General features: G+C 49.5%; 2 protein-coding genes across 2 annotated transcripts; one reads left to right on the forward strand and one right to left on the reverse strand.

Moving 5' to 3' along the window:
- Window positions 1-38: 38 nt before the first annotated feature.
- On the forward strand, window positions 39-16,380 carry utp20 (UTP20 small subunit processome component). The gene is made up of 61 exons (XM_076152430.1): window positions 39-211; window positions 760-840; window positions 926-992; window positions 1,084-1,216; window positions 1,307-1,495; window positions 1,614-1,695; window positions 1,838-1,975; window positions 2,112-2,267; window positions 2,384-2,533; window positions 2,643-2,777; window positions 2,873-2,950; window positions 3,051-3,229; window positions 3,333-3,461; window positions 3,579-3,667; window positions 3,766-3,871; window positions 4,077-4,227; window positions 4,338-4,400; window positions 4,489-4,656; window positions 4,774-4,850; window positions 4,947-5,026; window positions 5,117-5,375; window positions 5,480-5,680; window positions 5,837-5,927; window positions 6,026-6,111; window positions 6,643-6,768; window positions 7,073-7,239; window positions 7,334-7,542; window positions 7,656-7,799; window positions 7,906-7,985; window positions 8,079-8,314; window positions 8,417-8,561; window positions 8,700-8,787; window positions 8,878-9,021; window positions 9,112-9,165; window positions 9,257-9,409; window positions 9,497-9,652; window positions 9,746-9,886; window positions 9,970-10,107; window positions 10,202-10,341; window positions 10,432-10,514; window positions 10,621-10,952; window positions 11,131-11,270; window positions 11,383-11,539; window positions 11,628-11,726; window positions 11,905-12,072; window positions 12,165-12,331; window positions 12,423-12,570; window positions 12,652-12,768; window positions 12,880-13,050; window positions 13,169-13,300; window positions 13,402-13,512; window positions 13,596-13,745; window positions 13,854-14,036; window positions 14,138-14,269; window positions 14,342-14,474; window positions 14,558-14,742; window positions 14,860-14,931; window positions 15,022-15,315; window positions 15,465-15,591; window positions 15,687-15,832; window positions 15,949-16,380. Exons 1-61 carry the CDS (start codon window positions 161-163, stop codon window positions 16,102-16,104), a joined length of 8,463 nt encoding a protein of 2,820 aa, XP_076008545.1. The 5' UTR covers window positions 39-160; the 3' UTR covers window positions 16,105-16,380.
- Window positions 16,381-17,155: 775 nt separating this feature from the next.
- arl1 (ADP-ribosylation factor-like 1) lies at window positions 17,156-19,469 on the reverse strand. Its single transcript, XM_076152440.1, has 6 exons — window positions 19,360-19,469; window positions 18,601-18,738; window positions 18,349-18,430; window positions 18,155-18,266; window positions 17,448-17,626; window positions 17,156-17,238 (listed from the first exon to the last, which is right to left on the reverse strand). The coding sequence occupies exons 1-6, from the start codon at window positions 19,361-19,363 to the stop codon at window positions 17,208-17,210; spliced, it is 546 nt and encodes a 181-aa protein (XP_076008555.1). The 5' UTR covers window positions 19,364-19,469; the 3' UTR covers window positions 17,156-17,207.
- Window positions 19,470-19,625: the final 156 nt, after the last annotated feature.

Raw genomic sequence — 19,625 nt, forward strand, 5'->3', positions numbered from 1 at the left:
AGTGGTGAGAAAATTTCCCATGATGCTTTGTACAAAATGGCTGCCTCCTGTTGTCGGCGTGTGTATAAACACTTGTAGCCAACACGAGAAATAATTGAATGTTTTAATGATTCTTTTAGTCGCATGCTGATCTTTGGTGGATTCAGAAAACAGTGCAAAGATGAAGATCAAATCCAAGTCGTCGTATCACAAATCGGAGAACACGTACAGGGTGAGAGCTGAGAGATGTTACCAGTATTCACACTTTCGACGAGTTGTCTTTCCTAAATTCATTTTCGTTTGATCGACAAGATATTTAAATCGCGCTACATTGGTGCAAGTTATATGGTTGTTTTTTTGCCGAGCTACACAAAGTTATATACACCATGTTGGAATTTATCGCCTCACGAGAGCACGTATTTTCTGCCTATATATCTACATTTCTGTTTTAATTTTGTGTCTATACTGTCTAAAACTGTAGTATTTCTGACCGTGTTTGATCCCAGAAGATATTCATTCTAACAACATTTTCTGGACGTAACTGCTCGGTTTGCTCAGACACAGTGGCGACAAAACCCAATAAAATAGAATATCTCACTTTTATTTTGCCTTTAACACAACTCGTACAGTATTGAAACTCTAAGAACAAACTCTATGCATTACCTTTCTATGGTTTTACACGTATTTAACCAGTATATTAGCCAGTATATTATTCTGCTTAGACACATTTGAGTTTCGATTTATATGTTTTTCCTCAACTTTTGTCGTTTCCTTTTTCAGTTCCTCACTTTTGCTGAACGGCTCTCCAATGTCAACATCAACGTCATCCATCGTATCGACAGGACCAGCGCGTATGATGAGGTGTGTACAGTCGGCAGCCGTGGCAACACGCCGTCTGACCGTCCTTACTCATTGACTGATTGTATCTTTACTTCTCCCCCTGCAGGAGGTGGAGACGTATTTCTCCGAAGGACTGACAAAATGGAGAGACCTAAACTTGACGGAGAACTTCAGTATGTGTATTGTTGTAAATGTTGAAGGGAAAAGCAGGTTTGGGTGAATTGTACTTGATCAAATATTGACTTTGTCCAATCTTCTTCCCAGCAACATTTTTGAAAGAGGTGTCCAACAAGAGCCAGTCCTTTAATCTGCTGGTTTTCCATCAGAAGGCGATAGTAGAGAGTCTCAAAACACACCTGGCAGTGAGGAACAGTCTCGCCTACGAGCCACTACTGGAGTGAGTGAGAATGAATTGTCGCATCACCTCATTTCTGTGCGTTTCATTCCAGTTTTCTCCGCTCAAACTCTTCTCCTTTCCCTCCTGCAGCCTCGTGGTGCAGCTGGCCAGGGACCTGCAGGCAGACTTTTACCCCCATTTCCCCGACTTCTTCGTCCTGATCACGTTGCTGCTGGACTCCAAGGATACCGAGGTGCTGGAATGGGCTTTCACGTGCCTCTCGTACCTTTACAAGTACCTGTGGAGGCTCATGGTGAAGGACATGCCCAAGATCTACAGGTGAGAAGAACAAAGATCTTCCAGCTCGACAAGATGCTTCAGTCTGAGCTTACTGCAGGTTTCCTATCAGGTTTTTCTCATGTTAATGGAGGTGTATTGTATTTTTCCCTCCATGCAGTTTGTACAGTACGCTGTTGGCGCACAAGAAGGAGCACATCCGCAAGTTTGCAGCAGAGAGCTTCTCTTTTTTGATGAGAAAGGTGAGTGATCCTTTCCTGAATTGGATTATTTTTTTATTTGAACCACAGTTGACGCATTGATAAATTGGAGAATCTTTCTAATCAATCCCTGCGTCCATCATGAAAGTGATGCACTGACCCTCCGTCGCGCTGCGCTCCACAGGTTCCAGACCTCGACGCCCTGATGAATCATGTGTTCTCAGACCTGCAGCAGCACCCTGATAAAGCAGAGGGTGCAGGTCAGCTGCTGTTTGAGATGTGCAAAGGGGTGCGGAACATGTTTCACTCCTGCGCCACAAATGTGAGTTACAAATTTAAGCTATATTATGTTGCAGATATTTTCTGTGTTTATCATAATCATGTAAATATGTACAAATGAACAGTCTCATGTACAGGTGTCATAGATATGACTCTCACGTCTCTATCTTCTGCACCAGGCTCTCCCTGTGGCTTTGCGTAAGCTCGGTCCAACCACCTGCCCTGCAGTCTCTCTGTCATGGGACACGGTCAGGGACGCTCTGGATCACATGGCCCAGGCTGCAGCCAATCACGTTGACAGAGAGCATCTACTGGTTTTGTGGGATTCCCTGCAGGTAGAGGCAGAACGTCAGATGCGTATTTAGAAACACGGCCCGAGCTGCCAAATCTGAAATTGGATGTCAACTTCTGTGCCCCTGTGTTTGCCTTCATCCTCCTCCTCGATGGACAGGTCGGTGTAGTCGAGCTCCTGGGTGTATTGGAGGGGACAGGAGAGTCGGTCCAGGCGGCAGAGCAGTTGGAGAGGCTGCTGTTCATTCTGCACACCCTGGTGTCTCACAAGGATGGAGCTAAAGTCACAAAGCCAGAGGCCGTCTGCCAGGTAGGAGCACAGTGCTGGTTTGAATGCTGGTGGATCCAGAACACAAAACCTGTCCAAAGAGTTTGACTCAATCGTGTCCTTGTCCCCCGTCCTCTCCTCATACCTGCAGACGGTGTTGAAGTTGATTCAGTGCCCAGCTCTGTCCAGGCCCTGCTCACGTTTGCTCCTCCAGATCACCTCCTCTCTCCTCCTTGGGGACAACATCAGCCTCCCCAATGTGCTCATCCAGGAGACAGTGCAAAAGGTGTGTGTGTGTGTGTGTGGGTGTGTGACAAGTGAGACAAAAAATACTTGTAGGTTGTTTGGATGGATTTTATGATGCTCCATCTTGGTTTCAAGGTGTTTGTCAGCAAGACAGAGCAAGATCTGATCCTGGAGTTCACCAAGGAGATGTTCACCATGACCAAGTTTGAGCAGGTTAGTCAGAAGTAGACCGACTCATTGACATCGACCCTTTTACCATTTTATCCATATTGCGATCTTTACCGCGTCTCTCCCCTTTTTCCTCTCCCTCCAGCTCTTCCTCCCCAGCCTGCTGCGCTTCACCGCCGGGTTGTTCAGCTGCGGCGACCCCGTTTCACGCCATTGCGGCCTGGAGGTGCTGGCGAGTCTCATCCTGGCCAAGGCCCCGCCTCCCACCGACGGCTCCATGGCGTTCGAAACTTACCCGCTGCTCTTCACCGGACAGTCGGCAGGGTGAGTCAACATACGCATAACAATGTAAACACCGACCACCATCCACATTGTTGCACTTTCCATGACAGCCATGTCGCTCGCTTCATTCTCCTATGTTGAGCAGTAAGGATGGTGAGTCGACAGCTGTGCCGGAGCTGGTGCTCTCTCTGATCGACCTCCCTGAGGAGTCGGCTCCACTCATCGATGACCTGTCGCTGCCCTGGGCGGCCCTGCTGCTGCTGCCGCACCTCAGGTAAAACACTCACACACAGACACAGGTGTTTCCAGACATTTTGATGAATTGTTTGGGGCGGGTTGGTAGCCTGTTGGTGGGATTTGTTTGGTAAATCAGTTGTGTTTTCTGTTTCAGACCTCTGGCTCCAGCGAGCATTGTCCCCGCCATCACAACCTTTTTAAACCACCTCCTGTGTGAGATTGAGACAGGGAATCTGAGCAAAGGTTTGTGTGCATTTCCCTTTTGTAATGCCGTCATATCTACTTTGTACCAATTTGTTTTAATCCAGCCATGGAATTAATCAATCTTTTCTCCCCGTCAGCCGGTCTGTTTGTAGCCGGACAGGCCCTCAGTTGTCTCCTCACTCTGGACGGCTCTGCCCAGCTCCTCTCGCTTGTCACTGTAGACAAGGTCATTACAATCCTGCGGTAAGTGGTGTGTGTGTGTGTGTTTATGAGTGTGTGTGTGTGTGTGTGTGTGTGTGTGTGTGTGTGTGTGTGTGTGTGTGTGTGTGTGTGTGTGTGTGTGTGTGTGTGTGTGTGTGTGTGTGTGTGTGTGTGTGTTTTAGATGTCACACTGATCCCCCCCCCTTTGAGGCTAACTTATAAGTGAGTGTGTTCCTCGCTGTGACAGGAAGTTCCCCACAGACCTGTCGGCGCTGTTACTAGGAGACCTGTACTACACGCGCCTGTCGCTCAACGGCGTCTCCCAGCACCTCTCCCACAGTGCACTGCAGGAGCTCTACCAGATCCTACACGCAAACCTTTCCTCTAACATTTCCAAGGTAAGATCTTCGGTCGGTTTGCTAGAAAGGCAGAAGGAGAATGAAATTAATCTAACATTCTCGCAAAGATGTGCACCGAGATTTCACAAGTCGCTTGGTTTCTCGCTCAGATCCGACTGCTGACCTTGAGGATCCTGACTCACTTTGAGGCAGAGCTTCCTGCCCAGGCTGAGGTACGTCCGTCCGTCTGTCATGCACTCTTATTTCGCGTCACACATTCTCACAGCGACAACATTCAGCTCTGGTTGTCCGTCTGTCCAGGGCGAGGAGCAGTTGGAGGTGCAGCCGGTGTTTGCCGTCTGCCTGCAGGCCGAGCAGGTGCCGGCCTCCGTGCAGGACTACAGGGAGAAGCTGCTCCACCTCCGGAAGCTGCGGCACGACCTGGTGCAGCGCAGTCTGCCCCTGGGGCCACATGGAACCTTCCAGCAGGTAAATACTGTCGCTGCTTTTAGTTTATTTAATAATGTTATTTCCGAAACGAGCCTGCCTCTTTAATGCATTTGTAAAGGGTCATTACACACTGACATCTCACTCTGCTCCTTTCAGGTGCCGCTGCGTTACCTCATTGCAATGCTTTTCGTGAATTTCCGGCCGCTGTGGGATGCAGTCATTGAGCTTCTTGTGTGAGTGAAACAGAACGTGACACAAAGACAGTAGGAACTTGCGATGTCGGTGCTGCAAGATTAACACCCCAAAAAATGTGTTTCCTCCCTCCTCAGGAGCCACGCCAGCGGGATGGAAAACAAGGACTTCTGGGGGGTCTTCCATGAACATTTGGAGATGGTGGCAGGTCTGGCTGGTAAGGGCTCGGATCCTAACGCATCATATTTGTCGAGACAAAAGAGAATCAGCGAGAGACTCAACCCCCTTCCTCCCTGTGTAATCGTAGAGAAAGAGTTACAGGAGAACGATGAGGACGACGACCAAGAGGAGCTCCACCACCACCACGGCGAGCCGGGCTGCGACGTCATCGAAAGCGGGGATGCGGGCACGCTGTTCCTCGAGCAGCTAAAGTTGACCTGCTACCCCAATGAGCGCACAGATTTTACCAACTTCCGTGGGCTGCTGTGGCGCGCCATGGCAGAGTTCCCCGCGAGGGTGGAGCCACGCAGCCGCGAACTGACGCCGCTGCTTCTCCGGTTCATCAGGTCTGTAACCTCAGAACCAAGCTAACATCATTTGAAGAAGAGTTCACGACTGTTGGGTCACCGGCTTGCATGTTCTGATTCCTTTTTTTTTTTTTATTTCTCAGGAATGAGTTTTACCCCGCTGACCTGCTGGTGGCGCCCACGCAGGACCTGAGGAAGAGGAGTCACGCCGTCTCTGAGGAGTCTGGGATTTCTGCGGAGGAAGAGGAGGAGAGAGAAGAAGAAGAAGAAGAAGAAGAAGAGGAGGAGGCAGAGGGGGGAGGGAGACGGCAGAAGAAGGCACCTCCGCGTAGAGCTGCAGCCAAGTAAGCCTTTCGTCTTCATCAATCATATCATGGTGAATGAAGGTAACAGGAGGATGATGCTTCTATTGAAACTGCTGCAATCCTGTTGGTTCTGTGTTGGTTATCATTGTTTTGTATGTTTGAATTGAATGAGTTCTTCCCTCTCCCCCCTCGCAGACAGCTGGTGGCTCATCTGAAAGTATTTGCCAAATTCACCAACCCTCGTTCTCTCTACATGGAGGGCAGCCTCACTGAACTCTACAACCAGGTACACCCACCTCACCACCCTCTGATACACAGACGTTAGCTCCCTTTATCATGCAGATATGTTACTCATCCGATCTCTCTCTCTCTCTCTGTCTTTAGCTGCTGTGCCACCAGGACCAACAGATTCAGCGAACAGCACTGGAGTGTGTCTTCACCTACAAAGACCCCAACACGCTGCCGTACAAGTGAGATAATAAAGTCACAAAACATGGAAAACAAACGCACTGTAAAATTGTTATTGAGCCCACAAACGCGCCTTTCTCCGTCCTCCTCAATGAGCCCCATTGTGTGGGTCTATGATAGGGATCAGGACCCCTTGTCCTCAGGGCGTGTACGATTACGGAAGGCAGGAATGTTCACTTCCACCTCGGAGCTGATGCCCCCCTACTGTCTGTTATCACGCTATCCGCTTACTGCTCCTCAGGCCGGTCTGCAGATGGACGAGTCCACCCCGGGGGTTTTATGTTACAGATTATGATTATGCACCGCCTCAGCGATGAGGATTGGCCGGTCACACTGACCTCGATCCCGGGGCGCAGATTGCAAAGATTAAGTTTGCGTTTTTGTGTTCATTTCATGTCGTGCTATGCGGCCTTACACAGTCATAACTCGGGTTCAAGCATCTGTCCTTTTGATAAAACTTTCAAAATTCAGACTCGATGCAAGTCACAAAATGGCTCTGTTTCACCTTTGTTTGTGTGTGTGTGTGTGTTCAGGGAGAATCTCGAGAGGCTGCTGGATGACAAACACTTCAAAGAGGAGATTGTGCATTTCAACATCTCAGAGGAGCAAGGGGTGGTTGAAGCTTCTCACAGAGACAAACTCATTCCACTGCTCATGAGGTGTGTACTCGTGTTTTTCATTTACCTACATTTGTGTGTTAGTTTAGCATTTGCCATGTAAGTTGTCCTCCTGAATGCTGCAGAGACAGCCTATGTGGCTATGTGGGAACGGTACAATTAATATTGTACAAATTGAAACTCAAGCATGAAAGGATGGGACCCCCTCATTTTTAATTTATTTGCCCCAAGAACACATTCATTTCTCACTCGACTGCTGTGTTGTGTGTAAAATACATGATCGAATTCCCAATAACGACCCTACTTGTGCTTGCTGTGTGTGTGTGTGTGTGTGTGTGTGTCTCAGGATCTTGTATGGTCGCCTGCGCACTAAGGCCGGCAGCAAATTCCAGGGGAAGGCCACTGCCACCTCCCGCTCCTCCATCATCCTGCGCTTCCTGGCGGGTTGCCAGGCAGAGGAGCTAGGAATGTTCATCGACCTCCTGCTGGAGCCCGTCTGCCACCACGGCCAAGGTGGGCTCAGGGTCACGCCTTTTTTCTAGTCCAAGTCGCCGCATATTCACACTTTCCCGTTGAAGTTTACATTCTGGTCATCTCTGTCCACCAGGTCCCTGTCTGGCCGCGGTAGAGAGAGCCGTGTCTGAGACAGACGCCGGCGCCATCCTGCCGCTGGGCCGCCAGCATGGCCTTCTGAACATCGTCAATGTGGTGATCCACAAGCTGGGCCACCTCATCCACGGCTACCTGCCCAAAGTGCTGCAGATCCTGCTGTGCGTCACCGCCTCCGTCTCCACCGTCCTGGACGGCAGGGATCAGGTAAACGAGAACACGCATCCAGCTGAAGATAACACCGGCAGGTCAGTCGGTCAAATCCCCAAGTCATAAAACTCAATATCTGTATTTTGTGCTGGTCCTCCTCTCGTGTGCAGCTGAGAGCAGGATGCATCAGCCCCCTGAAGAACCTGCGGCGTCTCGGCGTCCTGAGGATCCAGGACTTCTTCGACGGCTTCGACTCGTACAGCTTCAGCCAGGATGAGCTGGATGCTGTCTTCCAGGCTGTGATCTGGCCTCAGGTAGACGATGTGGAGATGCGAACCTTCCATGCTTTTCTCGCCCCGGTGGATATATGCATGTGCTGTGTCCATGTGTGAATCTAATTCTGAATGTCTCTGTGTCCAGGTGTGCCGTCTGCCCACTGAGAGCCCCTACTCCCCCACCCCGCTGCTCAAACTCATCCATGTGTGGTGCAAGAACGCCAGGTCAGAGCCTAAACCTCCAGTGATTGACGTCACATTTCCTCATATGTGTGTACACCTTTGAAAACAGTGTTGTTCATTCACTTGTCCTCTCAGATACTTCCCCCTCCTGGCCAAGCAGAGGCCGGACCACCCGGAGTGCAGCGTCCTTCTCAACGTCTTCGCCCTTCTTTCTGCCAAGAATGCGTCTCCGGCGACCATCTCCCTGGTGATGGACGTGGCTGAGACCCTCGCAACCGCGGAAGACTTTGTCGCATCGGAGGCCGAAGCGGAGCTGAGCGTGAACGGCAGCGTGTTTCCCCAGCCTGCAGAGGGCGCTTACATCACTGCGGGTGAGGAGGCGTTTTTGACATGAAATTGTTCAATCAAAACTACCAAAATATAAGCACACAGTAGTTTGAGGTTAAGAGTCCCTGTCGTCTCGTCTCGTCCAGACTCATTAACTCAGGGCTCCAGGCTGCTGCTGCCCCACATCTCCACCCTGCTTCAGTACTTCAGTGGGATTGTACGCAACAAAGAGAGACTGAGGAAGAAGAAGTATAAGGTCCAGGTAGCCAAAGAGCTCAACATCCTCTCCAAGTAAGTTCACCTTCACCCCACACGAGTCACCTGGATGAACGATGGTCTACATACAGGGACTGCTCTAGATGTGAAATATAGCCCGAGATGCCCACTCTCTGTTTGAAGCTAATGTGCGGATGTGTCACTGTGTCTTAGGATCAGCCGTTTTGTGAGCAACAAGGAGCAGAGCTCAACACTCGTCAGCCTGTTGCTGCCGTACCTCCAGAAAGGCAACAACTCACAGGTAAGTGTTTAAAAACTTAAAACATTTGTTGAATCCATATTACCTCCATGTTGCCCCTTTTAATGACTTCACTCTGCGCTTTTGTTCCAGGAGACGGAAATTGACATCCTGGCCACCGTGCAGAATCTGCTGCGGCAGTGCGAGGAGCCCTCCGCCTTCCTCCGCCCGCTCGGCAAACTCTTCTCTGTCATCCACAACAAGCTGCCCAGGCAGGCCCTCACCAGCGCCTTCCAGGTACAAGAACCCAATTTTGATTATAATTATTACTGTTAATTAATTGATACCGTATCAGAATGTGTTTTTATTCTGTTTCTCTGCTTTCAGACTCTCTCAGACCTAGAGCCTTCCCTCACATACATCACTGAAGTGACTACAAAGGTGCTTCATCAGCAAATTTCGAAGTAATATTATTTTATACCCGACTCGACAAGTGAAACGCCATAACAAGCAAATTTGTCTCCGTCTCCAGCTGAACGCCTTTGACAGCAGACACCTGGACGAGATCTACTTTGACCTCCGCCTCACAGCCTTCCAAGATGCCACCCGCCGCATCAAAGACATGCAGAGTCTGGACATGGATTTCATCAGCACTGTCATACACAACTGCTTCCACACCTTTGAAGTGAGCACGCGAATCATCTTGTCCTCAGAATTGTTTTTGTTTTCCTGATTCTAACAGTAAACTTGTGTGATTGATCCCCACCTGCAGATTGGAGACATGTCCCTGGCAGACAACGCCACCATGTGTCTGTCTGCGGTGATCACCCAGCTGGCAGCAGTGGGGCCCGGAGAGCAGCTCTACAAGGAGGTTGTGCAACACACCATCCTGGATGCTGTGCACAAGGGGCTCCGCAGCAAGACAGAGGTAGGAACACAGACACACACACACATACACGCATGCACATACACTTCTAAATGTCTTTCACTGCTCAACCCATCCCGCCATCTGCCCTGCCAGAGCGTGCAGCACGATTACACCACCGTTCTCGCCTGCCTGGTCAAGACTTTCCCCTCCAAGAAGGAATTCCGAGACCTGGTGCAACTCACCAACTACAACGACCCCGAGTCCGACTTCTTTGAGCACATGAAGCACATCCAGGTGACCTGAGACGCACCGACGAAACCCTCACGTCTCGCCCCCGTCAGTGCCTCCCTGTCTTAACTTATTTTCCTTTTGTTTAGATCCACCGTAGAGGTCGCGCCCTCAGGAGGTTGGCCAAGCAGCTGACGGAGGGCACAGTGTTGATGACGCCACGCTCCCTCCAGAACTACATCATGCCTTACGCCATGACGGCTGTGTTGGATGAAAAGATGCTCAAGGTGACTCTCAGACACACCCCCACACACACACAGGAAACTGCATATACACAATACATTTCAGGAGTGTAACATCTCCCTCTCCTCATATTTCCAGCACGAGCACATGACCTCGGCGTCCGTGGAGGTCGTAGGCGCCGTGTGCCGAAAGCTGACGTGGTCCAAGTACCTCTACTACCTGCGCCACTTCGTCCACATCCTACAGACCGCACAGGTGGATCAGAAAGTGGCCGTCAGGTGAGTGTGTTGGGTCTTGCACTCTTTTCCACGCGATTTATCGAAGACTTTGTCATAAACCGGGCTTCTTCCTTCCTCTCCTCGCTGCAGTTTGCTGGTCGCCGTGCTGGATGCTTTCCACTTTGACCACGAGACTCTCACCAGGGAAATGGAAGCCGCCAAGGCCAGAGAAGGTCAGTTATCGAAAACGCATTAATTTCCCTTTCATCTTCATCCTCTTTTTGCTCTCATCATCTTCATGTGTAATGTAATAAAAGGTAGCTGTTATTTTTCCTCCAGCGGCCAGCATCCCAGTCGGCACAGGTGACGAAGAAGACGACGTACCTGACGAATTGGATGCGAGCGACAAAGAGGACACCATGGAGGCCGACGGTGAGACTGCCACCTCCGCAGATGTTCCTATGGAAACCGACACCACCGACGGACAAAAGGACACAATCGCAAAGAAGACAACTGCCAAGGAGGCTAAAGGAGCAGAGGCGCCCAAATTGACCGCAGTGTCCAGCGGGCTGCCACAGAGCAGAGAGGAGCTGGAGACCCTGATCACCTCCATCCAGAAGAGTGTGAAAGACAGCGTCCTGCCCCGTCTACACAAGTGTCTCACTGCCAAGGTACACACAGACTGCACATTTAGAAGAAACCCTGCCGTGTATTTCCTTATGAAGCATATTAGTGAATTTATTTTGGAATTCAGTCGTTCGTTTTCCTTTGACGAGCTTCAATTGGAAAATATGGTTTAATGGATTGCTTTAGGTTCAAGGTTTGTGAATGTGTGTGTCTGTCCTCCAGGTGAAACGTGACGAGGAGCACAAGGCAGTGAAGTCGAAGGATGTGAAGGAGGAGGAGGTGGCGCGGGTGCCCATCGCCTTCGCCATGGTTAAGATAATGCAGACTCTTCCTCCAAATATCATGGAGGCAAATCTACCCGGGTAGTGTGTGTGTGTGTGTGTGTGTGTGTGTGTGTGTGTGTGTGAGATATGTGCGTTCAAATATGGCATTTTGTGTAATTTGGCTGTAAATATATGCTTGCGTGTCATCCAGTATTCTGATCAAGGTGTGTGTGCTGCTGAGGAACCGTTTCCAGGAGATCCGCGATGTGGCGAGGGGAACCCTGGTGAAGATCATTGAGACACTGGGCTTCAGATTCCTGCACTACCTGCTGAAAGAGATGCAGGGCCTCCTGGTAAAAGGCTACCAGGTAAGAGCGCACTCACACACACTTACACACAGATTAGGGTTTTTGTACTTCAAATATTTGATATCCCTTTCATTTTTGCCTCCCTCAGGTCCATGTGCTCACCTTCACTGTGTATCAGCTGCTCTCAGTTCTCAGGCCAAACCTGAAGAGTGGCGAGCTGGACCCATGCATGAACATGCTCATAGATGTAAGAAAGATTCTGCTCCTCTGCACCTCTCATTCCCACACACACCCATGGGTATCAAACACTTAACACTTGATTATCCATAACTCAGGATCTATCCTTGGTATTTCTGGCGGACTTTCATGTTTCTGGGTACATAGCACAGGTAACCTCTTCACTTACTTCCATTTATTTTCCTCAGATCTTCAACAACGAGCTGTTTGGGCCTGTGGCAGAGGAGAAGGACGTGAAGGGAATCGTCTCTAAGCTGATGGAGGCGCGGCACAGCAAGAGCATGGACTCCTACGAGCTGCTGGCTCAGTTCTGCAGCAAGGACACCATCACCAAGCTCATACTGCCCCTTAAAGAGGTGACAGAGGATTCTGATTAGAGACGCAGAGCAGCGTTCACTCAAGAATAAAGCAATAAATGTACTCCTTCTTGTTTTCCCTCACCTTTCAGATACTGGAGACCACATCTCGTCTGAAGGTGTGCAACCGGGTGGCTGCCGTGCTGCGGCGGCTGGTGCTGGGTCTGCTGGTCAACGACGGCATGGGTGCCAAGGACGTTCTGCTGCTGAGCCACGGCCTGGTGAGCCAGAGCCTGCCGCTGCTCACCAAGAGAGACCGGTAGGAAGCCAAATCAAAACACACTCAATCAGTTTCTTCTTCTTTTGTGTCGAGCATGTCTCACTTCCTGTGCGTGCTTGTGCGTTCCTAGTGAAAAGGCGTCGGCACAACCTCCCCGAGACCCCCGACTGCCGCCTCCCAGCTGCCTGCTCCTGCCCCCTACCCCGAAAAGGGGAGCGCAGAAAGCGCCGGTCAGCAGCCGAACCAACATGCACGTCCTCATCGACGCCGGCCTCAAGGTGCACATCCTGTGGAGTCAGCGTACATACAGAGACGTTGATGCCAACATGTGTTAATGAGTGTAAACATCTACTCCTCAGCTGCTCCACCTAAGTATGAAGAAAGGCAAAGTGACGTCGTCCGAGGCCTCGGCTCTGGAGATGCTGGACCCGTTTGTCGGCCTGCTGCTCGACTGCCTCAACTCCATGCATGTCAAGGTTGTAGCTTTGACCTTTATTACTGCCACAAACATGAGCTCCGACTCATCTGAGCCTCTCTTCTTCCTCTCATATATTATTATAACCGTCCTCATCGCATGCTCCTCCCAGGTGATCACGGAGGCCCTGGTGGCGTTCACGTGGCTGTTGAAGTTCCCGCTGCCGGCAGTGGAGCAGAACTCCGACCAGCTGACCAAGCAGCTCTTCATCCTGCTGAAGGATTACTCCAAGGCCGGCGCCGCCCGTGGCGAGAACTACCACCTCGTCCAGAACTGCTTCAAGGTAGAGTGAATGAAATGTGACGTCCCCTGAAGATTAAAGACCTTCTTATTGTCGTGCTTTAAGATAAACAGCATTCATCCATATTCTCTCCATTCTTGCATCTTTGCTCCTCTTCTAGTCCATCACCATACTGGTGAAGAACGTAAAGGGCAACCCCATCTCGGAGACGCAGCTGCAGGTGCTGCTGGGGTACGCCGAGGAGGACATCTACGATCTGTCTCGCCAGGCCACAGCCTTTGGTCTGCTGAAGGTAACCAAAGCAGATGAGATCGAAACATTGTCCCGAATGCATGCTAGACCTCCCTAAAATGTGACATACTGTATCTTGTATGTGCGTCCCGTCTCTTCCAGGCAATTCTGTCCAGGAAGCTGGTCGTGCCAGAAATGGAAGCGGTGATGAAAAAAGTGGCCAAGCTGTCCGTCACCGGGAGCAACGCCATGATCAGAAATCACTGTCGACAGGTACACACATGTAGACAGATGGACAGAAACAGACAGATGGCGACAGACAGAGACTGACAGATGCCATGTTTTGTCTTTCCCAGATCTACCTGAAGTACCTGCTGGACTATCCTCTGGGGAAAAAGCTCAAATCGCATTTAGACTTTGTGGTGGCTCAGCTTTCCTACGAGCACGACACAGGGAGGGAGTCCGTGCTGGAGATGCTGGCCTACATATTCCAGATCTTTCCCAAGGTCGGTACACAAATACACACACACGTAAACAAACACAGACATCACACATTCAGATGACATTAGATCATATCTGTCATTTATTGTTATCATGTTTATTCTCCCGGTCAGACCCTGCTGCTGAGGCACAGCGGCCTGTTCTTTGCACCGCTCTCTCTGGTCGTGGTCAACGACGACTCGGCGCGTTGTAAGAAAATGGCCGCCATGGCCATCAAGGGCCTGCTGCCACAACTTGACCTGAACCACCAGGACAGCCTGTTCTTGCTCGTCAACGCCTGGCTGAAGGCAGATAAGGTACAATAAATGAGTCCAACACTGTCGTTTGTTAAAATCCTTTTTCTTTTTTTATTAAAATCTCTGACTGAATACATTTTCTCTCCTCTTTTCCCTCTCAGGCCAGTCTGCGGCGTCTGGGTGCTCAGATGTGTGGTCTGTTTGTGGAGGTGGAGGAGGAGAAGTTTGCTCGGCGCATGGACGACCTCCTTCCCCTCCTGGACAAAGAGATCAACCCCGACAACTATGAAGACGTGAGTGGACACATTTCACAGCATCAGCCAGGTCACGTCAGGTCTAACATTTTGTCACTCGCTGTCTCCCAGATCGAGGAGGAGGAGGATGAGAAAGGAGCGGACCGGCTGCTGTTCAGTAGTTTGACACTCATCACCAAACTGACCAAACACTGCGGCCTGCTGGAGCTCTGCAAACCTCAGGACACACTCAGCAATATCTGGGGTGAAAAATACACACACACACACACATTCTCGCTTACTTATACACATTCTCACACAAGCACTAAATCAATCTTCCACCTTCAGGTCACATTGAAGCCCACCTGCGTTACCCCCACTGCTGGGTGTGGCTCACGGCCTCGCAGCTCTTCGGCCAGCTGTTTGCTGCACATCAGCCTGAGCAGCTGGTCGCCATTTGGAAAGGAGAGGAAGGCAACGCGTCGTCCCAGACAGTGGCCACGGCCTTCGTCACCAACAACCTGGACAAGAAGGTGAGACCAAGCGGACTGGAACAACTCGCTGTGTGTCATGACTTCTGGATTCCTGTATATTTAGACAATTGATTGTTTTAATTGAAGCTTCTTTCTTTATTCCTGCTTTCCTTTTAGATGAGAGAGTTGGTGCTGTCTTTCTGCCATCAGCTGCAGTCGAAATTCCTGGACACAGCATCAGGAGAGCAGGTGATCGATCAAACTTTAATCAAATCAAATCGATTTAAGTGGATTTCAAGTGAGGTTTGTCTTGACCGCTGTATTCCACCTCGCCCACAGGTGGTGAAGAACCTGCTGTTCGTCGCCAAGGTGATTTACCTAATTTCCCCCGAGTCTGACGTTGTGTCGCCCGAGGAAGCCGAGGAGGTGCAGATGGAGAACGGAGATGGAGGTGAAGAGGAGGGAGAAGAGCAGGGTGAAAATGAAAGCAAGGAGAAACAAGAGGATGAGGAGGAGGAAGATGAGGAGGAGGATGACAAAGATGACCGACCTCCTTCCCTGCTGTGGTTGATGAAGAAGCTGTCACTGATGGCGAAGAGAGAAGCAGCATACAGTCCGAAAATTCCACTGAAGGTAAGACAACAGCAGCTGACCTTTGCACTCTCATCTCACGACTGCAGGGTCAAGAACCAAGTCTACATCTTTATCTTTCAGTTTATTCAAAAGTATGGAAAAGTATTTAGTCATGACATTATTCTTTTTTCCTCCCCTCTCCTCTGCAGAGAACATGTGTGTTTAAGTTCCTGGGGGCGATGGCCATGGACCTGGGCAAAGAGCGGCTAGGCCCGTATCTCACCACCATCATCACACCGCTGTACAGGGAGCTGGACAGCACCTACGCAGATCAAAGTAACCTCTCCATCCAGCTTACATCCTGGTGGCGTACACACATTATTGCATTTTCTGTTCCACTGACAATACTGTCTGTCTGTCTCTGTGTCCAGATCCTACGCTGAAGAACCTGGCCCAGGAGCTGATTGAGCTGCTTAAGAAGCATGTAGGACTGGAAAAATTCTCGCTGGCCTACTCTGCAGTCCAGAAGGAGTTTTCACTGAGGCGGGCGGCACGCAAACGGCACCGAGCCATGCAGGTACACACGCCGGCCTCCAGCCTGTCAGTGACTCTGCAGGATGTTTGCCTTACCATCCGTTCCCTCCTCAACTTACGTTTGTCCTCTGTCCCACGCTCGTCTCCGTTTCCCCCCAGGCGGTGGCGAACCCAGACATCGCTGCCAAGAGGAAACTCAAGAAGCACAAGAACAAGATAGAAGCGAAAAAGAGGAAAATCGAGTTCCTTCGGCCGGGCTACAAAGCCAAGAAGCACCGGAGCCACGCACTCAAAGATCTGGCGATGTTGCAGTGAGCGCCATGAGATGCACAAGGACAATGACCAGGGGAAAGACTGGGGGAGGAAAGCTGCTCAGATGACACAGCGCTGTAAATCCTCTGCATTTCCTGGACCTAAAGTAATCAGGTCATCAATTATGCTTTAACAAATATATGTTTGCAGGGAATAACTGAAGATTGAGACGAGCTTAAATCCTATTTGTTGGTGTTTTGGGAACAGTGTGTAGAGTTCAACAAATTTCTATTCTGTAACTTTTGTAATTAAAAAGAGACCCAACCTTTTCTCCAGTTATCCCCCTCTTGATATTTGTACATTACGGCAATCAAATAAACCTAAACACAAAATGGTACAATCACTGAGTACAACCTTTACTGTGAATCATTTTCCCTGTACACGCGGATATAAATATGCAATCATAAAACTTTGAGCATACAGTTAGTGTTCAGTAACTAAATGACTAACATGCCAAAGCTGCACTCGAGGATTTCAATGAAAAAAAAGGCCTTCACTAAAAAAACAAACAAACGAAACGAGGAGGGGAAACAGTAGGAGTTCAAGAGGTCAACTCTGCTCGACTATCATACAAAAGCAGGACAGGCTCCAGTAAAACTGTTGTCTTCAGTGTCCAAATCTGTAGATGGGATGTTTAAAAAGGTACATTATCCAAAGATCCCCTGGAGGAAGTGTTTCCGAGACTTAAAATGGAATCTGACCCCCATGTAGTGAGTCCAGTGTCGTATACCGGGCAAATTTGGCAAATCAAGCTGCTGCTACCTCAGCGGCAGCGTCCTCTTCTCTGGTTGTTCGGGTTTTGCGCCGTTATCGCCAAAGACGATGGGTTAAGATGGTGCAGCTTCATTTATCTGTTCCTTTTAATCCGTGATAACTTATGTGTGTGTATGTGTGTGTACCCAGTCCAGATGTTACTGCAGCTGACACTTTGCAGCTTGAAAGGCATTAGGCATGGGGGGGGGGGGAGCGGGATTTGCGGGAGGAAAGGAGTGCAGTCACTTGTCCGAAAGAGGAGGGGCATCATCGAGGCTTTATACGTTTTGGGGGGGGGGGGGGGGGGGGGGGGGTCAAAGGTCGGGAGTATATACAGACTGGGTTGTGAACATTTATTGCCGACTCTTCAGGGCTTCCACCAGCCTACAAAGACGGAGAACAAATGCAATTCAGCGCTGGCACACACACACACTGATAACATGTTGTGCAATATGTTAAATATGAACCAATACTGATGAGTGTTGAATGAGTGACAGTGCTGGGTGGTGTGTTCGCTGCAGTACAAATGTAATGGGCGTGTCTTCAGTGTATTCATGGCAGAGACGGGATCATAAATGTACAGTCGCTCTTACCAATCCATAGCTTCGTCCAGGCCTGTGCCCTTGGTAGCCGAGGTCTTGAAGATCTGCCATTTCCTGTCTTTAAGGGCGGGAAGGCCCAGGGCATTGGCCACCTCTGTGGGCGTCATGGCCTCCGCCATGTCCTGTTTGTTTGCAAAAACCACCAGGATGGCCTTCTTCAGTTCTTCCTCCTGGATTGAAACAAAGGCAGACAGTTATTTGGAGAGCCGCCGCAGTGAAAGTCGCAGCTTTTCCTGGCAACAACCATTCTTAAAATAACTGTTTTTGCGTGGGAGCGGCCTCTGCTGGTCGGACTGAATTGCAAGGGGGTTTTTTCTCTCCCTTGAGGGGAAATTAGGTCAGGCACGAGCGCACGCACACACACACACACACGATCAGAATGCTTTCTGCTCTTCCTCATCACGTTGGGCCTGCGAGCGTTAACACCATTATTCAGATCATATACCTGATACAGACCACACGTTAATGTTGATGCAGCGTGTAAACGAGGTCTACATTTCATCTACAGGACACATGTTTGTATAGGCCACACGTTTGTTAAACATGTGTGGCCTTTGTGCTAAGTAATGAGGACGATGTTCCTACTACAAGATTATAATCTGAGTGAAGCCTGAATTGAAAAGAAATGCACTGTAGCACTTCAATACTGGCATTTCGGGGGTTAGTTCTCATTTATAAAAGGCTTGCTGAACACCGACCTCCAACATGGCCACCAGCTCTGACTTGGAGATGCCCATCCTGTCACGGTCGCTGCTGTCAACAACGTAGATGACTGCATCTGTATTGGAGTAATAACACCGCCAGTAGGGCCTGGGGAAGTGGGAGGAGGAGAAGGTGAGATGTGGTAGATCTGCACACATTCACACCTGGGATACTGGGCCCGTAGTCCTACCTGATACTCGTCTGACCTCCCAAATCCCAAACCTGGAACTTCAGATTCTTGTACGTCACCGTCTCTACGTTGAAGCCGATGGCTGCGCAGAGAACAGATGGAGGTGAGTACAGAGCAGCCAGCCAGGGGAAACACCATCCTAGTTATACAATTCTCTTTTGGGTGTGCATGTGTTGTTTTCTACAACTGCGGCATTACAAATATTGGTTTTCACTCTAGGCAGGATGCACAGACACAGAGTGGGTTACGTACTGGGGATGGTGGTGACCACCTCTCCGACCTGCAGCCGGTACAAGATGGTGGTCTTCCCTGCGCCGTCCAGACCCAGGATCAGAATCCTCATCTCCCTGGTGCCAAACAGGCCTGAGAAAAGACTGGAGAAGAACCCACCTGGAGAGGACAGCAGGAAACATTACTGACGATGGGATCTGGTATTCAATTATTATTAAAATGATTATAGTATGGGGTGATGAGGATCTCCAGCCTTATTAAGGCTGCTGACCACACAACTTAAGCAACTAGTGCCCATCACTTCAGACATCTGGTCATCTATGGGTGTGTGTCATTTTGAACACTTTTATAAACTTATGTGAACCGTATAAATTACAATACTGGGGTCAGCTGTAGCACTAACACACACACACACACAGAGACAAGAGATGAAAGAATGTTTCTTCGACTAAAGACTAATCGATTTCCTGCGTTAGGTTATCTTAGATATAATAATCATGGAACATAGCTTAAGGCTGCCAGTTGTCATGCTGGAGTACATAAAGTCTATACGTATGTATCTAAACGTGGCTCTGTAATGAAGACATCTTTAAAGCGACCACGCGCAAACAGAACAAGTAGCCAACGATGCTAGCAGCACCGCGACCTAGTTTTACACAGCGTAGGAGGGACAAACCACTAAACAAACAGATATATCTAGTTTTACACGCCGGGATATGTTATATGTGTTTTATTTGGATAGACGGGCAATGTATTAAGATGAATACATAGAAATATTACCCATTTCGATAATACTGCAGTTCCTTGTACCAGCGGCGCTAATTGACCAGAGATTCTTCTTCCGTATAGTTGACGTGTCACTGAATTGCGTCACCAACTACGACCCGGATTTCGCTTCGCAACATTCACCACATCCGAGTCCCCTGGTTAGCTGTAAAATGACCCAATACCTACGATTTATATTGGATAAATGTGATTTATAAATTTTCGATTTTTATATATTTGTGACGAACGTGGCTATAAGGAATATCGCAAATCATATGATG

The sequence above is a fragment of the Genypterus blacodes genome, unplaced genomic scaffold (genome assembly GCF_046128005.1).
Source record: "Genypterus blacodes isolate CSIRO-AG114 ecotype Tasmania unplaced genomic scaffold, CSIRO-AGI_Gbla_v1 ptg000007l_1, whole genome shotgun sequence".
Taxonomy (NCBI): Eukaryota; Metazoa; Chordata; class Actinopteri; order Ophidiiformes; family Ophidiidae; genus Genypterus; species Genypterus blacodes.